The sequence below is a fragment of the Acromyrmex echinatior genome, chromosome 3 (genome assembly GCF_024713525.1).
Source record: "Acromyrmex echinatior isolate Ae372 chromosome 3, ASM2471352v2, whole genome shotgun sequence".
Classification (NCBI taxonomy): domain Eukaryota; kingdom Metazoa; phylum Arthropoda; class Insecta; order Hymenoptera; family Formicidae; genus Acromyrmex; species Acromyrmex echinatior.
The window spans coordinates 17,930,732-17,953,377 of NC_141854.1; the positions used below are offsets into that span (position 1 = coordinate 17,930,732).

The following is a 22,646-nucleotide window of genomic DNA, read 5'->3' on the forward strand; positions in this document are numbered from 1 at the left end:
GCTTCGTACGTAGATTGCGCCGGCGTGTCAGCTGTTTCATTCAAAACCCACCATGACGACTACGTTCAATTCACAAACAAAAGAATGGACAAAACCAAATATACAAGGTGTTTTGAGATGTCAAAGTATATCAAAAATTACATCAAAATTACATACAAACCCAATTAATGTCCTAGTTACATCCTAATTATGAGATCATAAGTGATTCCGTACATCAGATTTTTTTTCCCTAGATATCTTCGAACGAGTTTTCATTACGTTTTTACACCTATGATTCAATTGTTATAGATAAGAACAATAGTGACGTGAAATACTCTAATAACTACAACATTCTCTTAAAATTTCTATAAAAAAAGAAAATGTTACTCTTTAGGATACAAAACTATTTTAATTAGTGCCTTAGATGTTACCAAAGCTTCGTAAAAAAAAAAATGACTTGAAATTAATTAAAAGAGACTTGAAATCTATGATATTCGTTGATTTGCGAGAATTTTAATTATATTTCCAACAACATAAACTTACATATATCTTTCGTGTGTAGACGGGACAAAGGTTTAAGATAAGGACGAAAGGAGAAGGGTGCACTTGAATGGACGCCCCTGCGCTCTAGTTACGTCACTGGTCGTCTAGTCGTCAGGCACGCGTCGTCATAGTGAAAATCCGCCAGTTACAACGGGGTTGCAGGGAAGCGCACATCACGTTCTCGGTGTCGCCGGTACGAGCGGCTTTTCCTCGGAAGCAGCGAGCGTTCAACGGAAAAAAAAAAAGAAATAGGTGTCTCGAGAAAACATCCCGCTAATAATTGGCCGTTTATCCGGTGAGAAAACCGGTATACGGAGCGGAGCTGAGCTGAGTGCGGCGCAGCGCGTGGAGGCGGAGCGGAGTATCGCTCCTCATCGATCCTCTCAACGACGCAGGTAAATCCCGGGTGTGCCCTTATTCTTACGATGGGGCGAGCCGTAACGCGTCGAAACCGCGAAAGACCGGCAAGGTTCGAAAAAGAAAAGAAAATTACGCAAAGCCGAAAATGAGATCGGATACGAGAAACGTGAATTTCAGGAGGATCCTTGATTTAATTTCTGCAAATAAAACAGGGGTCTTCTTATTCTCGCGATAAAATATGTTTTACAATTTTTTTTTCGATATATTCCGGGAATAAATATCGGAAAACCGATGAAGATCAGTAAGATATGCGCAGGATTTGAAATGAGGGAGGAATTGCAGGAGTGTCGGGAACATAGAAAACTCGAAGGACACTTCAAGAACACTTCAATTTACTGTTACGGATATGAGAAAAAGATTCAAAAAATAATTAATAAGTTTCTTCGGTGCAATAAAAAAAAAACAATTTTTTTATCCACCGATTTCGGTATTCGTGACCCCGTAGATAAAGTCTGACATTTACGTATAAATGACCTCCCACACTTCGATATACCACCGTTAAAAAATCGATAATGCCGATGAGGATAAGAGAAATCTATAGCAAGAAAATTCTACGTCGGTGTGAAATATCACCACTGTATATTGGCAGGAGGAAATTGCAATAGCTTTGTAGAACTAATAGTTTCATACAACTGAATTCCCAACTTAAATGAAAGAGCTTTCCTTGTACGCAAATCATTGCTGCACGAGAATGAATCGTGACAGCAAAGCATTATAAATTCAAATAATTTTCTCTAATTTATAAATTGCTCTGATTCATAAACTGCATTCTGATATTTTTACATGTAGAATATTCGTGTACAATTCGTCTCTATCATTGACTGCGAATACACCTACATAGTTTACGAAACCTTCAATTATTGTTTACTAAAATCTTTTTAAAAAATTCCCTAAAAATTCTCGGATTTTTTTAAGGTATTTTTTCTCAAAATTCCAGATCAGATTAGAGAATTTTTTAGAGCATCGCAAATAAAGTATATATTGAAAATTACTAGAAGATAGAAATTTCATAATAGATACAGTTTTGAATATATATACACACTGAGAATAAAATGTTCTAAATTTTAATAAATATTTGGTTAAATAGTGCTAGTTGAATACTTATACTAAATAAAAACATATATTTATTTGGTTAACAAAAACTATTAGTTTAATTTTTAACTGTTATTATTTTTTATTTAGCAAATATTTCTTTTTAAATAAATATTATATTAATACTAATCAAATAATTATTTATTTATAATTATTTAAATTTAGTATTTATTTATGTTTTTTCTCATTGTATTATTTCTACAATTGGAGCCGTAAAATCTATAGGATAATGTAGGGAATAAAATGTAATTAGTGAAATACTCTATTCTGCTAAGAGTTTTCCGTCATCTTAATTTTTTTATATAAAAACTCGTGAAATACACGAAAATACGAAAATCAGAGATTCTCATGCTATTTTATCGGGACGCGAGTAAATTTTACTTTTAAATTAAATTTAAATTCTTTCTTTTTCTGAAAGCATTGTTTCTTTTTTACTTGATAATACAAAGGTATACATGAATGTATATGTCATATTTATCGTCAACACTTTGTATTATCAAGTAAAAAAGAAGCAATACTTTTAGAAAAAAAGAAAGAATTTAAATTTAATTTAAAAGTAAAATTTACCTGCGTCCCAATAAAATAGCATGAGAATCTCTGATTTTCCAGGATAAAAAAAAAATATTTGATAATTTCAAGTTTTTCAGATAGTAAACATTCTATTAGAATATAGCACAAATAATCTTTACAAAAATCTGTTTTAATACTGAAAATTGCTTATTTTAAATATTAATCACTAGCTTCCAGCAGGTTGATACAAAAAGGAGTACTGAGAGTACTTCGCATCAGAACCCCAGTGCTAAGGGGCTTCAGAAGAAATCAGCAAGAAAAGAAAAATTATTACTTTATATAATAAAAAATAATCTGAAAGAAATATTCCTAAATATAGTTATAGCTTTACGAATATATTTCACTCTACCTATAAATGTTAGGCTAAAAGAAGTTTCAGAGAGTAAATTAAAATTTATAAAATCATTTTACGCTCTACAATGGGACAAGAAAGGCTAAATGCTTGTATAATGTTTTCTATTGAAACTGAAATAATTAAAGAGTGTAATTTTGATTCCTTAATCAATAGTTGGATAGAGAAAAGTTTTTGATTTATGAAAATTTTAATTATATCATAAAGTTTATAAAAAATTTCATACTCTTTTGTTATTTTCTAAACTCTTTAAAGTTTTTTTAATACGAAATTAATGGACAAATAGGACCCCACCTTTATCTTTACACTAAAGCTCCAAAAATTCTTTGTACGGTCCTAGTATTAAATTTCTGTAAAAAGCGCACACTATTAAATTCATAATGTCAATTATATCTAATTTGAAGAATTTTTAATCATTTCTAGTAGATCGCCACTGTTCCTATCCGCAATACATCGTAATTTGACTGAAATAGTAGAAATAAACAATTCAACTCAAGAAAATGTATTAAATTTAATTTGACTCAAATTTAATTTATTATTTACAAAATACATAAGTTAAATGGACAATGTTTACTTTTTTAAACTAACCACAGAAATGAATTGATTTACATTCTGACATACATGGAAGTTAAAAATAACAAAATATTATTTAACTCAGAGATTAAGTTATCATTGCTCCTTTGATATCTATAATAGTGCATGATGAAGAATTAATTTTTATCTAAAAAATTTATGAGAACAGGGCGGTGTTGCTTAATAATCGAGTGAGCCGTCTACTTTCACGCGAAGAATATCTCGTTGCTCAAGAAACGAAACCAAGTCCCCAAGTTGTACTACTCAGCGAGATAAATGTAATGCGCGATAAGTTACACTTATCATTGAGACCAGGGGAGAGTAAGAGAAACGTCAATCAGTAAATTACTCTTGCTATTAATTGTCGGAGTGTTTACAACTGAATAATAATAATAATTAATACAGTCAACGTGATACTGCAAATGCTTTGAAGCACTTTTTGATTGATCAATTAGCCAAATTCTTTCTTCTGATAAATCAAATGCTTTGAAACATTTGTATTATATTTGAGACTTTCACCGCACCCTATTTACACTTGCGTACTATTTTTACTTTACACACACAGATCATCGAGGACAGTTAAACTTCTCTCTTGAACGTCAGTTCATCGGCCGACATGTATATGTATCGATCCATATTTTATTCCGCGATATCACTCGTTCTCCTTTAAAACTTACCGACCTCGCGGGTTGCACGAACCGGCTACATGTCTAGCCGTATAAAAATTTTATTAATAGCAGTACCTGCATTTTAATAAGTCCATATCGTTTCCTAACGTCCAGCACCTAGGAATATTTTATGAAAGATGAAAAAATATGAGATTAAGTAACCGAACTTGTGATTCTAAAGTAGAAATAGCTTTATTTCTAACATTTTACTTGATTTACAATATAACTCTTACGTAATGTACAACATAAATTTATTCTTCCGCAGTTAATGAATGTAATCAACGATCGAATGAAATTGACACGAAAATTATACTCATAATGTAATACGCGCGATGTAATTGCACCATGATAACTACATCATTTATGATGTAGTTATAAATTATGCATTAAATGCCGGTTATTTTCTAAAGTAATAAATAAGCGGTATAATAAATAAGAATATTCTGATACTTTGCGCTCACTTATTATTCGAACACGTTTCATGTACGAAACAACATTGTCACAAATCGTATTCAGCTCACGAGTCTCTGCGTTTTCCTCTTCTTGGTAGTTTAATACAATTTATACAGACACTAATTAATGCAGCACATTAATAGACTTCTTTACACATATTTCACAATTCCATGTTCAACATGATTAAGCAAAAAATACATAATTCAAAAAATATGAGAACATATGAGTGAGCAGAAGAGATCCACTGGCAATGTGATTCATATCGATCACTTCACAAGAATTCATATCGATCGCTTTGTAAGAATTCATATCGCTCTCTTCATAAGAATATTATCCTATGATAAAACTTTGATAACACGATAATTGGAAATTAGAAACTCTCCAGCGTGCAATGAGAAATCTATCATGCTTCACTCATTCGTGATTATCTATCCACTTCCGGTGGCTGATACAAAGGTTTATTATAGATATTCATTATTGAAATATTTATAGATCGGATGCTATACTGTTGTATAGCATACGCTCATCATTATACTATAACAGATATTTTCCTGGCGGAACAAATTCTCTTTGATGGATAGACTACGTACGGAATGCGAGCTTTGTTATCAAACACGAGGCTTATCGAGTGAACTTCAATGATGCGTGCGAATCATGCAGTCGTCGTATGCCTTCACTCTTTAGAACGGAAATGCGAAGATGCGTAGCAGCCGATAAGACAAATCGTGACGCGAAATTCACTCGTACGATAACGCGGAATCTTTCCATTCTACCGAGACGTTGCCATCATCGTCGTCGTGCCGACCTTGGCACGATAATGACTCTTGGCGCAGTTTGACGCCTTGGTCTCTCAAGATAACGAGAATGTTTGAATTATGATTGACCAACGCGCGGAAGTTAAATATCTTCTGTTTCTCGTCTTAACAGATAAGACACTCATTAGTCCATACTTGTTTTTAATTCACATAATATATTTGTTCGAGTTCCTTGCATCCTTTGCACTCAGCATCTTCGTTCTTTCTTGTCAATGTTCGAATATATATCTCGTTTTACGTATAGTAAAATTTTTGAGGATTTCAAATAATTCGAACAGAGATTTACGTATATTACAAAACATGACGAAATGCACGAAACTGTCTGTTTTTGTTTATCAAGCATCTTTATGATAACGAAAAAGTTTCAGTCGCGCTGATGGAAAAGATCACCCGCGAAGAACCGATTTGCCTCATTGCAACACTCAATATATTTAGATTATGTAATATCACGACCAAATGACGTGCGACTTTTATGTTCTTAAGATACGTGACGTCAAACAGCCTATATCCAAGGGAATGCCCGTCCGCCAGAACAATAAATTATCTGAAGACATCAGTTAGTTCTTCAATTAACACCGAGTAAAAAAATATTCGTCGCAAAGGTATTCCTTCTTTCATTCGAAGAATATTTTTATACCAGAAATATAATTAACTTAATTAAATATGTTTAACTATATTTAGTTAATTTTATAACTTAATAATGTTATAAATTATGTTAAATAATGTTTTCAATTATAAATATATTTTCTTCATCGTTGCTGTCCACCATTTAATTTTTTTATATTTTCTGTTTTAAAACAGTGATTTTTAAATAAATCGGTATTTATACACACATACTCTTTTCATCAAATATTTTTATTTAAAAAATAACGCTATTATTCAAAAATAATTATTACGAAGTGTTGAATCGTTTTTATTATCTTATGTCAAAATGAGTTATACAGGGTGAGATACGTAAAACATATTACCGAAATATGTCAAAAACTGAAATCTGTATGGATAAAAATATTTTAGACAAAAATTATAAGGTTTAAAAGGAAATCAATTTATGGTAAAATTAATTTAATAATTTAATAAAATTAATTTTTTATAATTATATGTATAAGGCCCGGTTGCATCAACGTTACTTTAATTTTATGCGAGACTTAAAACTCTCTTTGTTCCTTGTCTCCCTTGTCTCTTTTCGGTTTTAAAGAGATAGAGAGAGTTTTAAGTTTCGCTTAAAATCAAAGTAACATTGGTGCAACCGGACATTGGGTCTAAAGATCATAGCCATTTTTTTAAATGAAATTATAATTAAATCTTTTAACGTAATAAAATTCCTCTAATTAGGACGAGCTTCACCTGTATATATATAAGAGTATTATATACATTATTATAAGAGTATTACATATATGTGCGATATAAATTAATTATCTACTTGAAATAAAGCTTTACTCCAGATTAAAAATTCATGATAATCAAATTATTATAATTAGTCGAAAGGATCATAAAAAGGATCATTAAAATGAAGAAAAATTAACGTGAGTGAAATTCACGTAATTATTTTTAACCTTTCAAAAATTAGCAGAATGAAAATTATTAACAGAATGAAATATCAGGTTCTAACTGCGATTTCGAATACTTTTGAACAGTCAAAAAAGTCTTTTATCACGTCAACATAAAATGGTCAACTTAAAAATATATATGACTGAATTTTGCAATTACTAGTAGGCATTTTGTATCTATTCTACTATATTTTTACCTTCTTTCCATTTTTTTTTTCTACGCAAAATAATTATGCTTAAAACTCGACGCGTAGTATATTTTATCTTAATTCGCAAAGAGGTTGACAGTGGCACCTTTTTTAAACTCTCTCTGTCTATATTCTTTCTTTGTTGCGCGCAGTAACCTAATTATAGAATGGAATTGTTATCTAACAACCACGCAAGTAACGACGCTTACGCATTTACACAATCTTACGACGCTTCGTCGTTCAATAACTTTTTTTTACTATTCCACAAATATCAATATGCGATTACGCAGTAAAATTTAACGATCTCTATCACTTTTTCATTCTACTTCTACATCTTTCTCTCTCCCTCTTCGTCAATCGCGTTATCGATCGAACTAAGTTCGCATATCGTTTTGCGTCAAACCGCATAACGAGGTTGATTGCATTTCTTTAGGAATGTGCGACGATATCGACAGAAATGGAATATCCAAGATTTCTGACTGCAGATGAAAATAAGTTGATTAAATATAGAAGATTAAAAATAGAAGAAAAAAGAGGCGGATGATTACTTTAATCGATTTAATTCCTAATTGGACTAGTCAAGGATGAAAAAATAAAAAATCAAACGAGTATATTTATACATATTGGATATCCTAGAATGTTATATGTAAACGAAATTACTTTCTGACCAACCTGATAATATTATTTCAGAATTATTATTATTATTATCGAAAACTAGTCTCTAAAGGATCGTCCACAATAGGAGTAATATGTAGTAAGTTGTAAGCCATAAGAAATTAACCAATCATAATCGAATGTGAGGAGATTAATCGAATTGATCAATTTCTTGTTTATAGCTTACTACAATATTGCTCTCATTGTAAACGCATTGTAGCTATAAAACTAATTTGACAATAAGGTCGTAAACCGTAAGAAATTAACCAATCATACTCGGCTATTTTCCTCACATTTGACTGCGATTGATCAATTTCTTGCTTACGACTTACGACCCTATTGTAGAATCGGTCTAATTTTAAGCAGAATCATTATTACACTTACGCGAATGTATTTAAGAAACATCATATTTATGTCTTATATAAGTGCATACGTTCATATTGATTCGCAAGGTATATGTATATTAATGAATACGCGCCAAAGACATAATCCTTTCATAGGTTAATAGATAATATGTTAACACAAAACAAATTTTGTTATATTCTTACGAATATCGTAAAAATGCAAATGGCGCACGACCGAATGATGTAATCAATAACATAAATTGATTGACGTTTATTAATTATTTATTATCTTTCAACAAGTTGACAGATACACGATTAAAATCTTCGTGTAATTTGCATCGAATCTAAATATTGTAAATGCTAAACGTGATGTTCACGTAACATTACGTGTTTACTGATAGATAATCATCTGATTCTAGGATTGTAATGTTTACGAGTTTATGTGTTTAATGATAAGTTGATTTATGCGCTCGAACGATTAATATAATATTCGATTCTAGGACTTTAAGCACGCTTATGTGCTGAATGATTACTAATAAATAAATTCATAAACAAAATAGTATAATATAAATTACTTGCAATTAAAATAAATTATTGTCAAGCGAAATTTAATTCGACGTCATAATTTTTAAAATATTAATATTACATGTAGAAAGAGATTCATGCTCACATTTTTGGAGAAATTTTGTCAATATAAAGTTCATGTAACGTAGCCAACGAATGGGATTTTACTTTCTGAAATATATACTACTAGTTTCCTTTTTTAACCGCTGCGCAAAACCTATTTTCTCATAACATGATTTAGTATAATACAAAGAATATCATTACGTCATAACATTTCTATCGGATCAACTCATAGTTGAGGCATTTGTATTGTCTAACGTACTTTGTCCCCAAGTTTCTTGTGCGAAGTACATTATTTCAATGTCTTGTTTCAATTATTGCCAGTATAAAGCAATTATTTTTCAGTTAATTTATGCGAGCTGTTACAAGCAACATTTTATCCTGGAATAGAATTTTTTACTTGTTGAATCTTAATGATACATCTCTTCGAAAGCATATTCACGAAACACTTTATACCAATAAATCATTTTTACATGCATAGATCTCTTTTAAATCGATTAAAGGTTCATTTTATCGCATTTATTAAGAAATGCGTTGAATATAACAAGCCCGAATTAACATACGAGATAATATATTCATCAAATGAGGAAATTCAAGGAGAGATATTTCACTGACTGTTAACAGAATTAAGAATCGTAGAGATAACGAAGTGAATAATAATGAAAAGGATTACGAGAGCACTAAGTGACGTTATTTCGCATAGATGTGTGAATGAGTGAATGCACAGAGTCGGCCGGATGGAAGAAGACAGAGATAGTAGGAGAGTCGAAGAAAAAAAATCACAGATGTGCGTCCTGGATTTACAATATGCCTCTTCTATATATGGAACACAACACAACAAGTATAAAATAAAGTGAGATGGCCTTGCACACTAAATTTTATTAATGGAAAACGCGACAAACCTTATATTGCAAGTAGCATTTTTATGTCCGAGCAAAGACATTATTGCTGCAAATAATAAGTATACGAGCCTGACGTTTTTCAAATCCCGCGAGGAATTTTCGTTTGTAAAGAGATATATCATTGAAATTAGAAATTGCATTACTTTTTTTTCCGGAATTTTTATCTGCGAAAGGTCCCAGAAAAAGATAAGAAAACGGTTTACTCCTAACGGTAAACGTGATTATGATACATGTCATTTTGTATAGATTGAATAACAACACTTGGTGTACATACATATCATAATGGTTGAAGCACTGGAATAACATCTTAAAACAAAGCGCACTAGACGTCACAAATTATCTCTCAATTCTAAGTGGTAGGAATTTCTATTGTTAATTCCTGATGGAATTTCACGATACATTTCTCAGTGTTTTAAATGTCAAACTCATTCATTATACACCCTACAGCGCTAAATCAGAATATCGGCAAAAAATTTCAAATAATTTTTAAATAAATAAATGTATCGTATTTATTAAAATCGACAAGATATAGAGACCTTGAATTATCCTTATTTATTTTTATTTTTACAAAATGCGACACGTGTCAGATGTAGGCTATCGATTACTAAATGTCGTTATTTATTTTATCATGTATACATATATCACTGTAATGAAAGTTATAACGTACTGTTATAGCGTACGCTACATTTATGATATTCGCAGTATACTCGGAATATTCTGAAATATTGCATACTCTCGATTATTTATACTCCGATTATCTAACTTATTTATCCGCTAATCAAGTTGTCTAATAATAAACATATTCAATCATCATTTTCGTTCATAACAAAGTGCATTAATTTTTTTAATTTAATTCAATTTAATTTCTAATTACCGCGCATTATTAATTACAGCTAATAGAGAACATACCATGTATTGTAATAAAAATATTCTATTAAGTTACAAATGAAAGAACGGTTTTGCTAAAATATTTAAAAATTTAGCTAGGAAATAATTTAAATCATTAAAGTAATTATATAGACTACTCAAGTTGGTTGCTAGAATATCAAAACTTTTTACTTATTAATACTTGAGCGTCCTATTTAATTATTTTGATGAGTCTAACAAAATTACTTTTGGGAATTTTTTTCAAAAAGGATAAAGTAAATGAAAAATCTATAAAAAGGTATTCTTCAATACATTATACATGTATTGAAAAATATACAAAAAAAATTATTTTCAAAGAAAATTCCAGCATTGTGCTTCAAATAGACTCATATTTAGCAAACGCCAATCAGCTTAAAATTATGACGAAACGGTTGGTCTAGAATAAAAAAATTAAAAATTTTTATTTTCTACATATTATTTATTGAGGAAGTAATTTACATAAGGTGCTTTTTTGTAAAAATGAAAAAAGTAAACATTTTGTATCAAAAAGTTTTTTATAAAAATGTTAATAACGATAATAGCTTTGTAACTAGTAAAAAATGACTACTTCTTTAGATAATTAACAAATTACGATTCTCTGTAAGTTTCAAGTAAAATGAACAAAAATTGTATGATGTACAACGTCGGTTTGAAATATGTCATTATGAGAAAAATGCGTTTAAAGTTTTTCGTGTTGAGATATTCTTCAAAGAATCAGCTTGTAATTTCGTTTTATTTTTACATTCCAAGTAGTATAAAGCTATATTCTCACACGTATAAACTATCACACTTAAGTAGAAAACAAAGTTTTTTCAAAATTTCAAAATGAAATAAAGCCGTAAACAATGCGCATTTAATTTAAGATATTAAAAAAACGGAAAGCACTTTCAGAATGAGGTCGTCTCAAGACAACGTGTATCGCGACACGTACGCTCCAAAAGGACGTCTCGCAACTCGGAGCGGAACGTGACGCGAAGTTAAGAACGAACGAATGAATTAATTAATCGCAGGCATTTTACTTATCGCGTGCTTCGCGTAACGATTAGCGGCTACGATTAAAGTGTCGCTTGAAATTCCACGGAATATTCGTCGCGAAGAGTTAAACACCTTGGGGAGTTAAACATCAACGTCGAGAGAGGAAAAAAAAAGATAAGGAAAAAAAATAGACGTTCTTTTTTTTTTGGTTCTCTTTTTGAATGAATGGTGGAAGTGTGCACCAGGAGTGACTCAGCATCGGAACTCGTCCCGACGTGCCAAGCCGAGAGACGGAGGCGCTCCAGAGCGGGACGCGGAGGGTCAGGAGGGTACGAAGCGCCGCATTGGCACAGAGGGAGTGCGCGCCGGAGGTGGGGAGACACTCGTCGACGTCGACGAGTGCGATGGGGTGAGGCGCCTAGTCGAGCGAGAGCGAGAGAAGGAGAGACGAGTGACCGTCTAGGGATGGGAAAGGGAGAGAAGGGAAGGGAGAGCTTTTTCGGTTTTTAACGACATCCGAGCGCCGCTGTTTCAGTGTCCGTCCGACTCGTGATTCGTATGTGCAGTTTGGTTCTCGGTTTTTTTTTTGTTTCTTGTCTCTCACGGGTTATCCAATATACGTATAATCGAAGCCGAACGGACTGAGAGGAGGCAGAGAAGTCGTTATTCAGGACTCAAAACGCCTTTCTCCCTCCGCCAGATTGCGCCAGACAGTGATCCTCAGGATCGGGTCGAGGACGTGCCATTTTACGATTGCCCTTAATAGTCCGATTGAGAACCGGATTAGTAATTCCATTGTGAATCGAATTATAATAATGACGAGATCGCGATAAATATATATCCTGAACTTTTCACGAGACACGTTTCTCAAATTGAGCGAAAAAAAGGAGTTTGTGCAACGATCTGATTGATAGGACGATAACTGATCGAATTGATTACTGATAATCGTGCGAGAGACCTGACGGCACACAGCCTGCTAACCAGCGAGGAGGAAAACGCATTCTCGAAGACTCGAAGAGTCTTGGTGTAACTATAATTTCTACCGGTAAGAGGAGACTATAATGATTACGCCACGTCGACTGTCGAAGCGAAGGAAATGCAAACTCGCGCGCAGCCGGCTCGCGATAAACCCCTCGTGAGACATATCGGACTTTCTAGGAAGTTTGATTATATTTCAAGACGAGGAACGCCAGATTTTATTTTTAAAAAATCAATTAAACTGAGATATGATTAAAATTATCAAGAATGATTCATGGATTCGCTGTATAAATAGAGATCTGCTGGAATATATTTTGGAAATATTGTTTTTCATTTCTAAGAAATTTATTGTCAAAGGAAGGCAATGCGAGTAATACCTATATGATGATATAAAAATTCTTGATACGTGATTTATTATTTAAAAGATTATACAAGTTTACTTATTATGGTTATCAGATGATATATTTAACTTGTTTTCCGGTATTATTGAAATACGTATTAAATATAAATGTAACTGATGTAACTCAAAATATATCAAAACGCAGAATTTATAAATCAACAAAAATATAAGAATAATTTTAGATCTTATTATTAAGGATTATTCTTTAACGTGAAAATTTCTTCGTTTAAAATTTTCATTATTTCACACGGAGGATCTCGAAATTAATTGTAAATTAATTTAAAAATTTGCGAATTAATTTACGTATAAAAACTTTAATTTGAAAAGGTTTTCGCGATGGATTCGCCATATAAAATTGTAAAAAAAAGTATTGAAAGAAAATCATTAAATGCATTAGAAAAAATGCATAATTTCGCATTTGCTAATAATGAAATGAATGTATATTTTTTGTAGACACCGTGTATACAGAGACACGCTGGTCGCCAAGTGTCCAATGCTCTCCCCATAAGTAAACCCAGTCCTGACATATAACGTTCCTCCACACGTGCAGCCCTTTTCTTCTTTTTAATTCTTGCCGTCTCTGCGTCGCTTTGGTAAGAAACGAGTCTCGAAACGAGAATGAACAGGTTAAAATACGATGGACATGTTACATGCATTCTTATGCATTTTAAGTTGCCACGTTTTCACTACCGTGACGGAATGTACGTGAGAGAGAAAGAAAGAGAAAATCAATTTTATTTAATCAAAATTTTTTTCTTCAACAAAATATCTATTTCTTTCAAAGTATAATAATTATTCCTTTTTAAATGTATATATAAAATAATTTCGAGACAATTAAATAAAGAACCGCAAGCCGTTTTTTTTTATAATATATATACTTAAAGCAGCAGACATTTTGTTTTATTCCGCATATTCGTTTAGTTTATATATTATATAATAATCATTGTAATGATAATTTTCGATATTTCAAAAACATCTCTCAATAATGATTAAGAAATTTGTGGCTTAAAATAAAACGAACTATTTTTGTCACATTTCATATCCGTTTTTCATTTATCGCAGTGGATAAACGCAGGAACGATTAACCAGTCAATCGCTTTCGTTTTCGGAACTATATAACGCAATTTCAACGAATCGCAAATGCGAGAGTAAGCTTCCTCTCCGGGCGCGAAATGACGGAAATAGCTTGAGGATAATTTTGGAACACCACCATCGTGGATTCCTGATCCTTATTAGACCCGCACGCGAGTCTAGCGTGCTTCGATCTCAAAATCCACGGCCTATTCTGCATGCGCAGTAACAATTTATCGTAACAACCATAAAACAATTAATCATAATGATTTATCAGATAATTATTCAGGATATAGTCTCAAGGACATGCCGCTTCGTAGTCTTTATACTAGAAAGAACTCTAGTTCTAATTTTAATTCACTAGCATCGTGCGCGATAATTATTTTTAATTATCACGTATTTACATGAATAAATATAGAGTCTGAACTACTCTCTTTCTCTCATGTGTTATCCTTCAATATTATCATTTGATCTCTGAAAGAATATCTGGAAACACGGTAGTATCCCGGCAGTCTCAGCTAAAACAAGTGCCAGAGATATGAGATAATGCCTACGATTACATCGTCATTATCTGTTTATATACTTGATAAGGAGCATGTTTTCTGTTTGTGTATCTGACACGAAAGCATGACTAAAGAACGTGATGAACATGTTTCTTTTTTACTTTAATGTATTTTTTATTTTAAATTACTTTATTTAAATACCTGTAGTGATATAAGATAGCTGCGAAAAATCGTTGATTCCATAATCTTCTTTCCAAACCTCGAGCTTTATAGTCTCCTAAGGCCAGCCCGTTCTTATTTTAAGATCATCTTAGGTAAAATAATGTATTAAGATGCTACAGGTCTGTAATTATATTATGACATCTTAAAACGCAAGATAGTCTTAAATAAGATTGGGCTATGAATACTGGTCTAATGTCTGTTTCTTTCAATGTAATTCATTTTAAACCGTGTTCGCATATTATTGCCAGTTGTCAGTACAGTATAGTACACGTAACGGAAACGTCACGAACTATAGGTTTTCAGTATTGGCAGTCAACTGGCAGTGATATGCGAACATGACCTTAATCTCGATTCAACTAACTTTTTATCTTTGTATATTATAGAAGAGTTCTAAGAATAATGTCCATTTCTATTAGTCTAACTTTAATCGCGCGTTAACGCTTTTTCTTTATCCCTTTTTAATTCTTAGAATTAAAAAAGATAAGAAGTGAATTAAATGAAGATTAAAATTAATCTACGTTGATAGAAATAAGGATAAGTCCCTCTTAAATTCTCCGTTGCCTCATCGATCCTCGGAAACGTCCAGCATCCTGCGAGGACGGAAATCAGGCCTCGCTGGAGCTTTCGGACACACCCCGTATGTTGTATCCATCGATCGCTTGTTCGTTCGCTCACTCACTAACTAACTTCCTTCGCTTCTTCCTATCGCACGTGGATACACTCGACAGAGGTGGTCAACCTTCGCAAGGTTTGCTTCGGTCGCTGCTTTTTCCGCGGATTCTTTGGCGCGCTTTCAACTCGCGCGTTTAACACTAAATAGACACGCTGTCGGATTTTTGTTTCACGCTGGCATTGGGTGAACTTACGCGTGAAATTGCGTGAATTTTGAGCGCGTGCGAAACGCGAAATCCGATAAATAAATGTAAGCACGTTTATATATATATATATATATTTCTATATTTACGCAACAGTCTGTAACGACTGTTTATCAGAAATTATCAAAACCGGTCTTACTCTGTCCGTTCTTTAACTTTATACGTTATATAAATGTATGTAAATTATCATAGGTTATTAACTTAAAAAAGAGAAATGTTCTTTCATTATCGTTTAATTTCAATGAGCAAAGAAAAAAATTTATTTTCAGTCGAAAAATAATGCAACAGTATTTTTATCTCAACTCTCCTTTTTATATTTTATTTTCGAATATACTACAATTCAATTCAGATCAACGCTCTTAGCTATCTCTTTAGATAAGATCTAGTACATCATAATATTTAACTAGACAAAGACTTAAAAAAAAAACGAAGAGTGAAGATCAGAGAAAAACACGTGCCATTCTTTACTAACGATCAGGTTTCAACAATCGAAATCGAAATTCCTGGATAACAAAAATCATCGCACAAGCGTATATTCTCAAATATCGGTGATCAAAGTGCAACCAATATACAATCTCAAATATTGCAAAAAGAAAAAAAAAGGAAAAAAAAATTCGAATCAAGGAATTAAATCACAAAAGAAAATCCAAATGACTTTATTTTGACATCATGAGAGTCAAAATGACGATTTTTTTGTTGAAAATTTAACTGTATATTGATGTTAAGAATTAAAATTAAGTCATTTCGATTTTTTTGTTTGACCTTTGCGTGTTTCTTGGGAAAGGGATACGAATAAAAAGCAAAGATTGTCGAACAATTGGCCATCCCTGTATCGCGCATTTAGTTAGTCGGTACATCGATCGACCACGTGAACGCGTCGCAACATTGATCTCTTTGACGCATTTTCTTCGTTTTGTTTACACACCGATCATCATCGCGATTCGCTGCCGTTACAACGACACGGCGGCGGCGACGATGACGGCGACGTCGCATATCTGTTACGCTTAATGAGTATGCTTTTATGCAATATCAACACTGCGAATCATTCTGCGAATCATTCCGCGATATCTCGACTCTCTCGTCCCGCCACGTCGTTCTCTATCCCTAAATGCGCAGCTATGATGAACGCATTCTATCAGAGGATCAAATGTATTAGTGGATTATATGATAATTGTGAAGTTGCGAATCTGTAAAGTGGAACAGAAAATTTTATTGTTCTCATTTGAAACATTAAGGTAAAATGTAACTCTTGAATATTGTTCCTATTCAATGTTTATTGAAAAATGTATTTATATGAATTTTTTTATATTGCTTTTTTATATAGTTGAAGTGCGCATTTTTATGAATGCACACTATGATTAACACAAACACTTTTAACTACATAAAAAAATTAAACGATTTAATAGGATAATACACGTAACTCATAAGCGTTTAAAGGAAAAGTTTACGACAATGACACAATTATTGATTAGACGAATTATTTATTACGCAAAAATGAGTTTGTAATGAAAGAGTATAAATTATTATTGCCATTAATGTTTTTCTCCGGAATAAAAAACTATTACTTTTTGCAAACCGTGTTCTAAAGTCAAGAAAACATTGACATTTTATTTAAATTGTGTTAGAGAGAAACTGTCATGAGAGAAAAAAAAGAGAAAAGAGTTGAAACAATTAAGAGTTATTATCGATCGGAATGACGTGTTGAAGTTTTCTCCTCTGATTTTTCAGATTAAAATTATGAATTCCGAGTCGTGGACCTTGCCTCCGAAGCAAGGTCTGTATGACCCTACTCTCGAACGAGAAGCTTGCGGCGTTGGTTTCATCGTCGCCATTGACGGGAAGAGGTCGCACAAGGTGAGTCGATTTTAAGCTTCGTCTGTCTTTTACGTATAAAGTTCAAAGAACGACCCACGTCTCTCGAGTGTCGCGCGTTTGATCTTTGCAATCTATTATAGGTATACGTCCGTATATTGCGTTGCATCGCATAAAACATAGGGCAAAAAAGTGTAATAAAGATAAGATAAATAGCTAAATGCGGAAAATAAGTAATATATATAGTTAAGAAATTCAAACGAATGAATTCTGAAATATCGAGAAAAAATTCAAAATTGTTAATAACAAAAAGTTTAGAATAATTATGTCTATTTTAAAGTTGCAAAAAAAAATTCAAAGGCTTATATAATATATGAATTAAAATATCTAAACATTAAAATTGCGCGTAACTTTAAAAAGATAGACGCCGCTTCAAATATGCAGAATAATGATTAGATAAAATGAGAATGTTTATTAATGGAATATCTATAATCTCAGAAAGAAATAAGAGACCTCCACTTTATACCTACTATATAGATGAACTTGTTGATAATATATATGGATATATCAATTATGTTTTTTTCATTGCACAATGATAAATATATTGGACTGATTTTCTCATATTTATGGTCGGTTATCTGTGAATTTCAGATCGTTCGAGATGCTCAGATATTGTCGGCGCGAATGAATCATAGGGGGGCATGCGCCTGTGATAATGATACTGGTGACGGTGCTGGTGTGCTTTGCGCAATACCACACGATTATTATGCCAATGAAATTCGGTAAGAAAACTCTTAGCTATAAGTATCTTATTTGTCGACGAGATCGAATCTGGTTTCTGAAACCTTTATAACTTCTGAATATGTACTCGAGAGAGATATCCGATTTAATCGCCCAAGCCAAATGTTCCTGTCACATTTGGCGCTACATACTATCTGACTGAACTAAAAGTTTAATTTCAGTTCTGAATTTTCATTATCTAGATCGTAATGCTATCGGAAAGAAGGTCACATCTTGTTCCAATTTTTGCCATTGTATTAGTGTCAATTTAGATATCTTTGCATTATTTATTTAAGATTCATATCAAATATTCAAGGTTGAAAATATTTTAGAAATAATTGATTTCACTTGGAAGGACAATTATACATAATTTTTATGATCTATAAATTGTTCATAATATTAATCCTTCGTTTCAAGTATCTCATTTCTAAATTAACATTCTCGTTGAAATTCTCTTAAATCTACAAAACATAGTTCCTACAGAACTTTTAGATATCACATATTCATTATTTCTTACAATTGGACATTTATATCTGTAGTAGGTATTTATATCGATTCTTATATTTAAGATCGTTTTAAATATAGTCTTAGAAATCATAAACCAATCGCACAATCATAGTAACATCTTAAAACATTACTTAAGGCGATCTTGAAATAAGGATTGACTATGAATGCCTATAGCCTATCACTATTTTGCAGACTTTTAATTTCACAAATCCTTGGCACAGTTCTATAAATCATTCGTCGTAAATCTCTGTTTTGTCATTCAGATCTCGAATAGATCTGCAGACATTAAGTTTCTCCAATCCACAAATCCTTGTACTAGTTTCAATAAATCTAGAAACTACAGTTTATTAATTTAATAAGATTTTGATAGTTGAACGTGATGAATTAGTTAAGTTCATTAAGTTACTTTTCATATACATTATAGCCAACAACAAAAAATCGAACTGCCCGAGTTCGGACAATACGCAACCGGTATCTTGTTCCTTGACAAGAAGACTCATAAAGAAGCAGAAGCCGCATTTGAGAAGTTAGCTAAGGAGTGCAATTTAAAAGTACGATATATTGATATCATTATTTATTAATCGGTTTCAATAATTAAATTATCGCATTGTTTGGTGTGTATTAAGTATCTCGAGATCGTGTAATTCGTAGGTACTATGTTGGCGTAATGTTCCCACCGATAGCTCCCAGATTGGCCAAGTGGCGAAAAAATGCGAACCGTACATGCGTCAAGTATTCGTTACTGGTGATCAAGATGCGGAAACACTTAAGCGACAGGTAAATAATTTATCTAATAAATAATTTATCTAATCACTAAAATTGAGTTGTGCCTGAAGTCAATTAATTCTGGTTAGTGTTTCGTCATATCTTTAAATTTTAACTTTATACTATAATTAACTAACATCGAAAAAGAATTTATTTTCTACTATTATTACGAAAATATCTGTTGATTGATAATTAATATTTCCGTTGTCTTCAGACTTCTCTCAAAAGATTTCCCAAGAATTAATTGTTAATGAATCCATAAAGTTAGGCGTTATATCGTACTCCAATTAAACGACTTTGCTAATTTAAAAAATTATTACTCGGATTTGTCGTAGATAGCCATGATTTTCAAGATTATGCACACAAATTCTTTGATCAATCGTAAATTAAACGTTTCTTACATTTTTATCGCGTTCTGTTTATCAGATTTTCGTGCTGAGAAAGAGATCATCGCATTCAATTCCACGTCCGGAATTGCGATACTACATTTGCTCGTTGTCGTTGAAAACAGTCGTTTACAAAGGTCAGCTCACCGCTGATCAGTTGTGGCTTTATTTCACGGATTTGAAGGTGAGTCCAAGTTATTTTTGTTCTGGTTTCTTTTTTCTCAGAAAAGTGTCATTGTTGTCTGGAAATCTTACATAAAATATATTACGTGTGTCGTAATATATTTTATGTAAGATTAGAATATATAAAGAATATTTAACGTAATATTCTATGATTTTTTTTTCTTTTATATCAGTCTCCGAAATTCGAAACCTATCTGGCATTGGTACATACACGGTTCTCCACAAATACTTTTCCGAGTTGGGAAAGAGCGCATCCTTTACGGTAAGATACTACATCCTACAAAATTCTATAAATATGAAATATAAAAATATGATGAATAAGATATGAATATAAATGATCATTTTTCCATGATCACTTCTCTGAAAAATTAATTCATCTCTTTTAATAGTGAATTCGAAAACGAGGAAATATTTGTGTTTCTTAATTTCATTATTTTTTTGTAATATAAATAAAAAATTTCTGCGAAGAATTTTAACTAATTTTTTATCGTCAGTCATATAGTCATAATCTTTAATGTTACTATTTTAAAAAACATAAAAACTGCCATTACTTTTTTTAATCAAAAGAAGCAAAAAAAGTCGATAAAACAGACTTTAAAAATACAAATGAGTGTTTAAAATTTTTTCGAATTTCTTTTTACGACCATTGACATGAAACTAGGAAAAAACATATTATGCTATGAATAACTAAAAGATAAAAACTTCATTTTTAAATCTTATCGAATAAGATTACCATATTAATTATCGATTATTTATAATTCTTCTCTTTATCTTGTGTTTTTTGCATATTTTCTTTTCGGTATAGATCCATAATTCGTGTTTATTTTATTAGGTAATACTGCAAAACAATTCTGTTTTCACAATTCGGTAGTCTTGTATTACAGCGATAAATAACTTTATCGTAATGTAATCGTAGTTTTCGCAGGTTTCCGTTTCAAAACCGCAAACAACAAACACCGATATAACGTGCGACGTTTGTCCATAGCTTGCTTGCTCACAACGGCGAAATTAATACCCTGCGCGGCAATGTGAACTTTATGAAGGCGCGAGAAGGTGTGATGAGCAGTCAAATATATGGCGATCAACTAAAGCTGCTCTATCCAGTCGTAGAACCGAATCTCTCTGACTCTGGATCAGCGGACTGTGTACTCGAGTTCTTGGTGATGGCGGGACAACGCTCTTTGCCCGAGGTAAATTTATGGTATAAAATATATGAGAAACGTCGCCTAATATTAAAATATAAAGTATATTGCTATAGATCCTCGATCTTACGGAAAATTGATTCCACATTTTTATAAATCGTTCTCGAAGATAGTTATTTCCAGAAATCATCGGTTTCACAGATTTAGACAGATTCTAAGAATTTTTTTTTAATCTCTATAAAATTTTTCATAACTATTCTTAGTCTTTGATTTCGTAGATCCTTTGTTTTAAAGGACTTTTTTTTTATTTACTAGAGATACTTTCTTCTACTTTTGCTAAGTATTTCAATTTTTATCGAAAAAAAAAATCTTTACTTCTACTTTTAAAGATCTGAGATACCACTGATCTTTGAATATACAGAATTTACATGGCTAAATGGTCTTCATTCCATCAATTCTCTGAATTGCTACGCGCATTACGGTTCTTTAGTTTCGCAGTTTCTTGATTTCAAGAATCTCGGTCTTCGAACAAACACTTGAAACATCGTTACTGAATCCAGGCTGTCATGACAATGGTACCAGAGGCTTGGCAGAATGACTTAACGATGGCTACTGAAAAGCGGGACTTCTACCATTGGGCAGCGTGTGCCATGGAACCTTGGGACGGTCCGGCTCTTCTGACCTTCACCGACGGTCGCTACGTCGGTGCTATCTTGGACAGGTAGAAATTTTTTATCTCTTGTTACATCTTGTTTATTACACGTTTTTACGTAGGCTCCACTTCCCTCTCGTTCGTGCTGTTTGGTAATCTTTGCCACATTTTGTATCCATAGATTCATGAGTCTGCGACTTCTCGGATCGAAAATGATTCGTAGTTGTGCGGATTTCTGGATCTTTGGTTCCACTTTCAACACTTTGAGCCCAGTCGCGCTGATATTATACATGCTGCATTTTTTTAAAAATGGCGAAGAGAAAATGTTATCATTATTTATACATTAACGACGTGAAATATTAATTGTCTTACGTATTCGTTTAAAAACTTCTAAAATGTACAAACTGAGTAAATGTACTATCAGATTTTTAAAACTAAATAAATGCGGCGATAAATTAAACTCTTAACTGTCGACGTGTCCACAAAATGCGAAAGATAAATGTTTGTTAATTCGCTATCGTATACAATTCCCGAAAATTATTAGAATTCACATAAATTGATTGGAAGCTGTACAGGTAAGCAAGTGAATTCTTTGTACTGAAATAATTCCATACAATAGCGAATTAATATCGCAAGAAGAATTGCAAATATCATTGTAAGTATTTCACAGGCATGTAACAGAAAAAATATAAAATCTGAAATATTTATTATCTAATTTGAGCAAAAAAATAATAAGATGTTTCACAACGATGAAATTGAAATCCG

The 22,646-nt window shown here is 32.2% G+C and overlaps 2 protein-coding genes across 8 annotated transcripts in view; one reads left to right on the top strand and one right to left on the bottom strand.

Moving 5' to 3' along the window:
* The window catches only part of rdgB (retinal degeneration B), a 68,706-nt gene that overhangs the window by 40,511 nt on the left and 5,549 nt on the right, over positions 1-22,646 (bottom strand). The window lies entirely within an intron of this gene.
* The window catches only part of LOC105149802 (uncharacterized), a 38,982-nt gene continuing 16,982 nt past the window's right edge, over positions 647-22,646 (top strand). The window contains exons 1-10 of one of the 5 annotated variants that reach the window (XM_087403984.1): positions 11,812-12,650; positions 13,437-13,576; positions 17,383-17,508; positions 18,118-18,248; positions 19,178-19,304; positions 19,405-19,530; positions 19,945-20,088; positions 20,261-20,349; positions 21,073-21,277; positions 21,790-21,950. In XM_087403984.1, coding sequence (XP_087260110.1) covers positions 17,392-17,508; positions 18,118-18,248; positions 19,178-19,304; positions 19,405-19,530; positions 19,945-20,088; positions 20,261-20,349; positions 21,073-21,277; positions 21,790-21,950 — 1,100 coding nt within the window. In that variant the 5' untranslated portion in view covers positions 11,812-12,650; positions 13,437-13,576; positions 17,383-17,391. The other 4 variants (XM_011062493.2, XM_087403982.1, XM_087403983.1 and 1 more) reach the window with 4 other exon arrangements.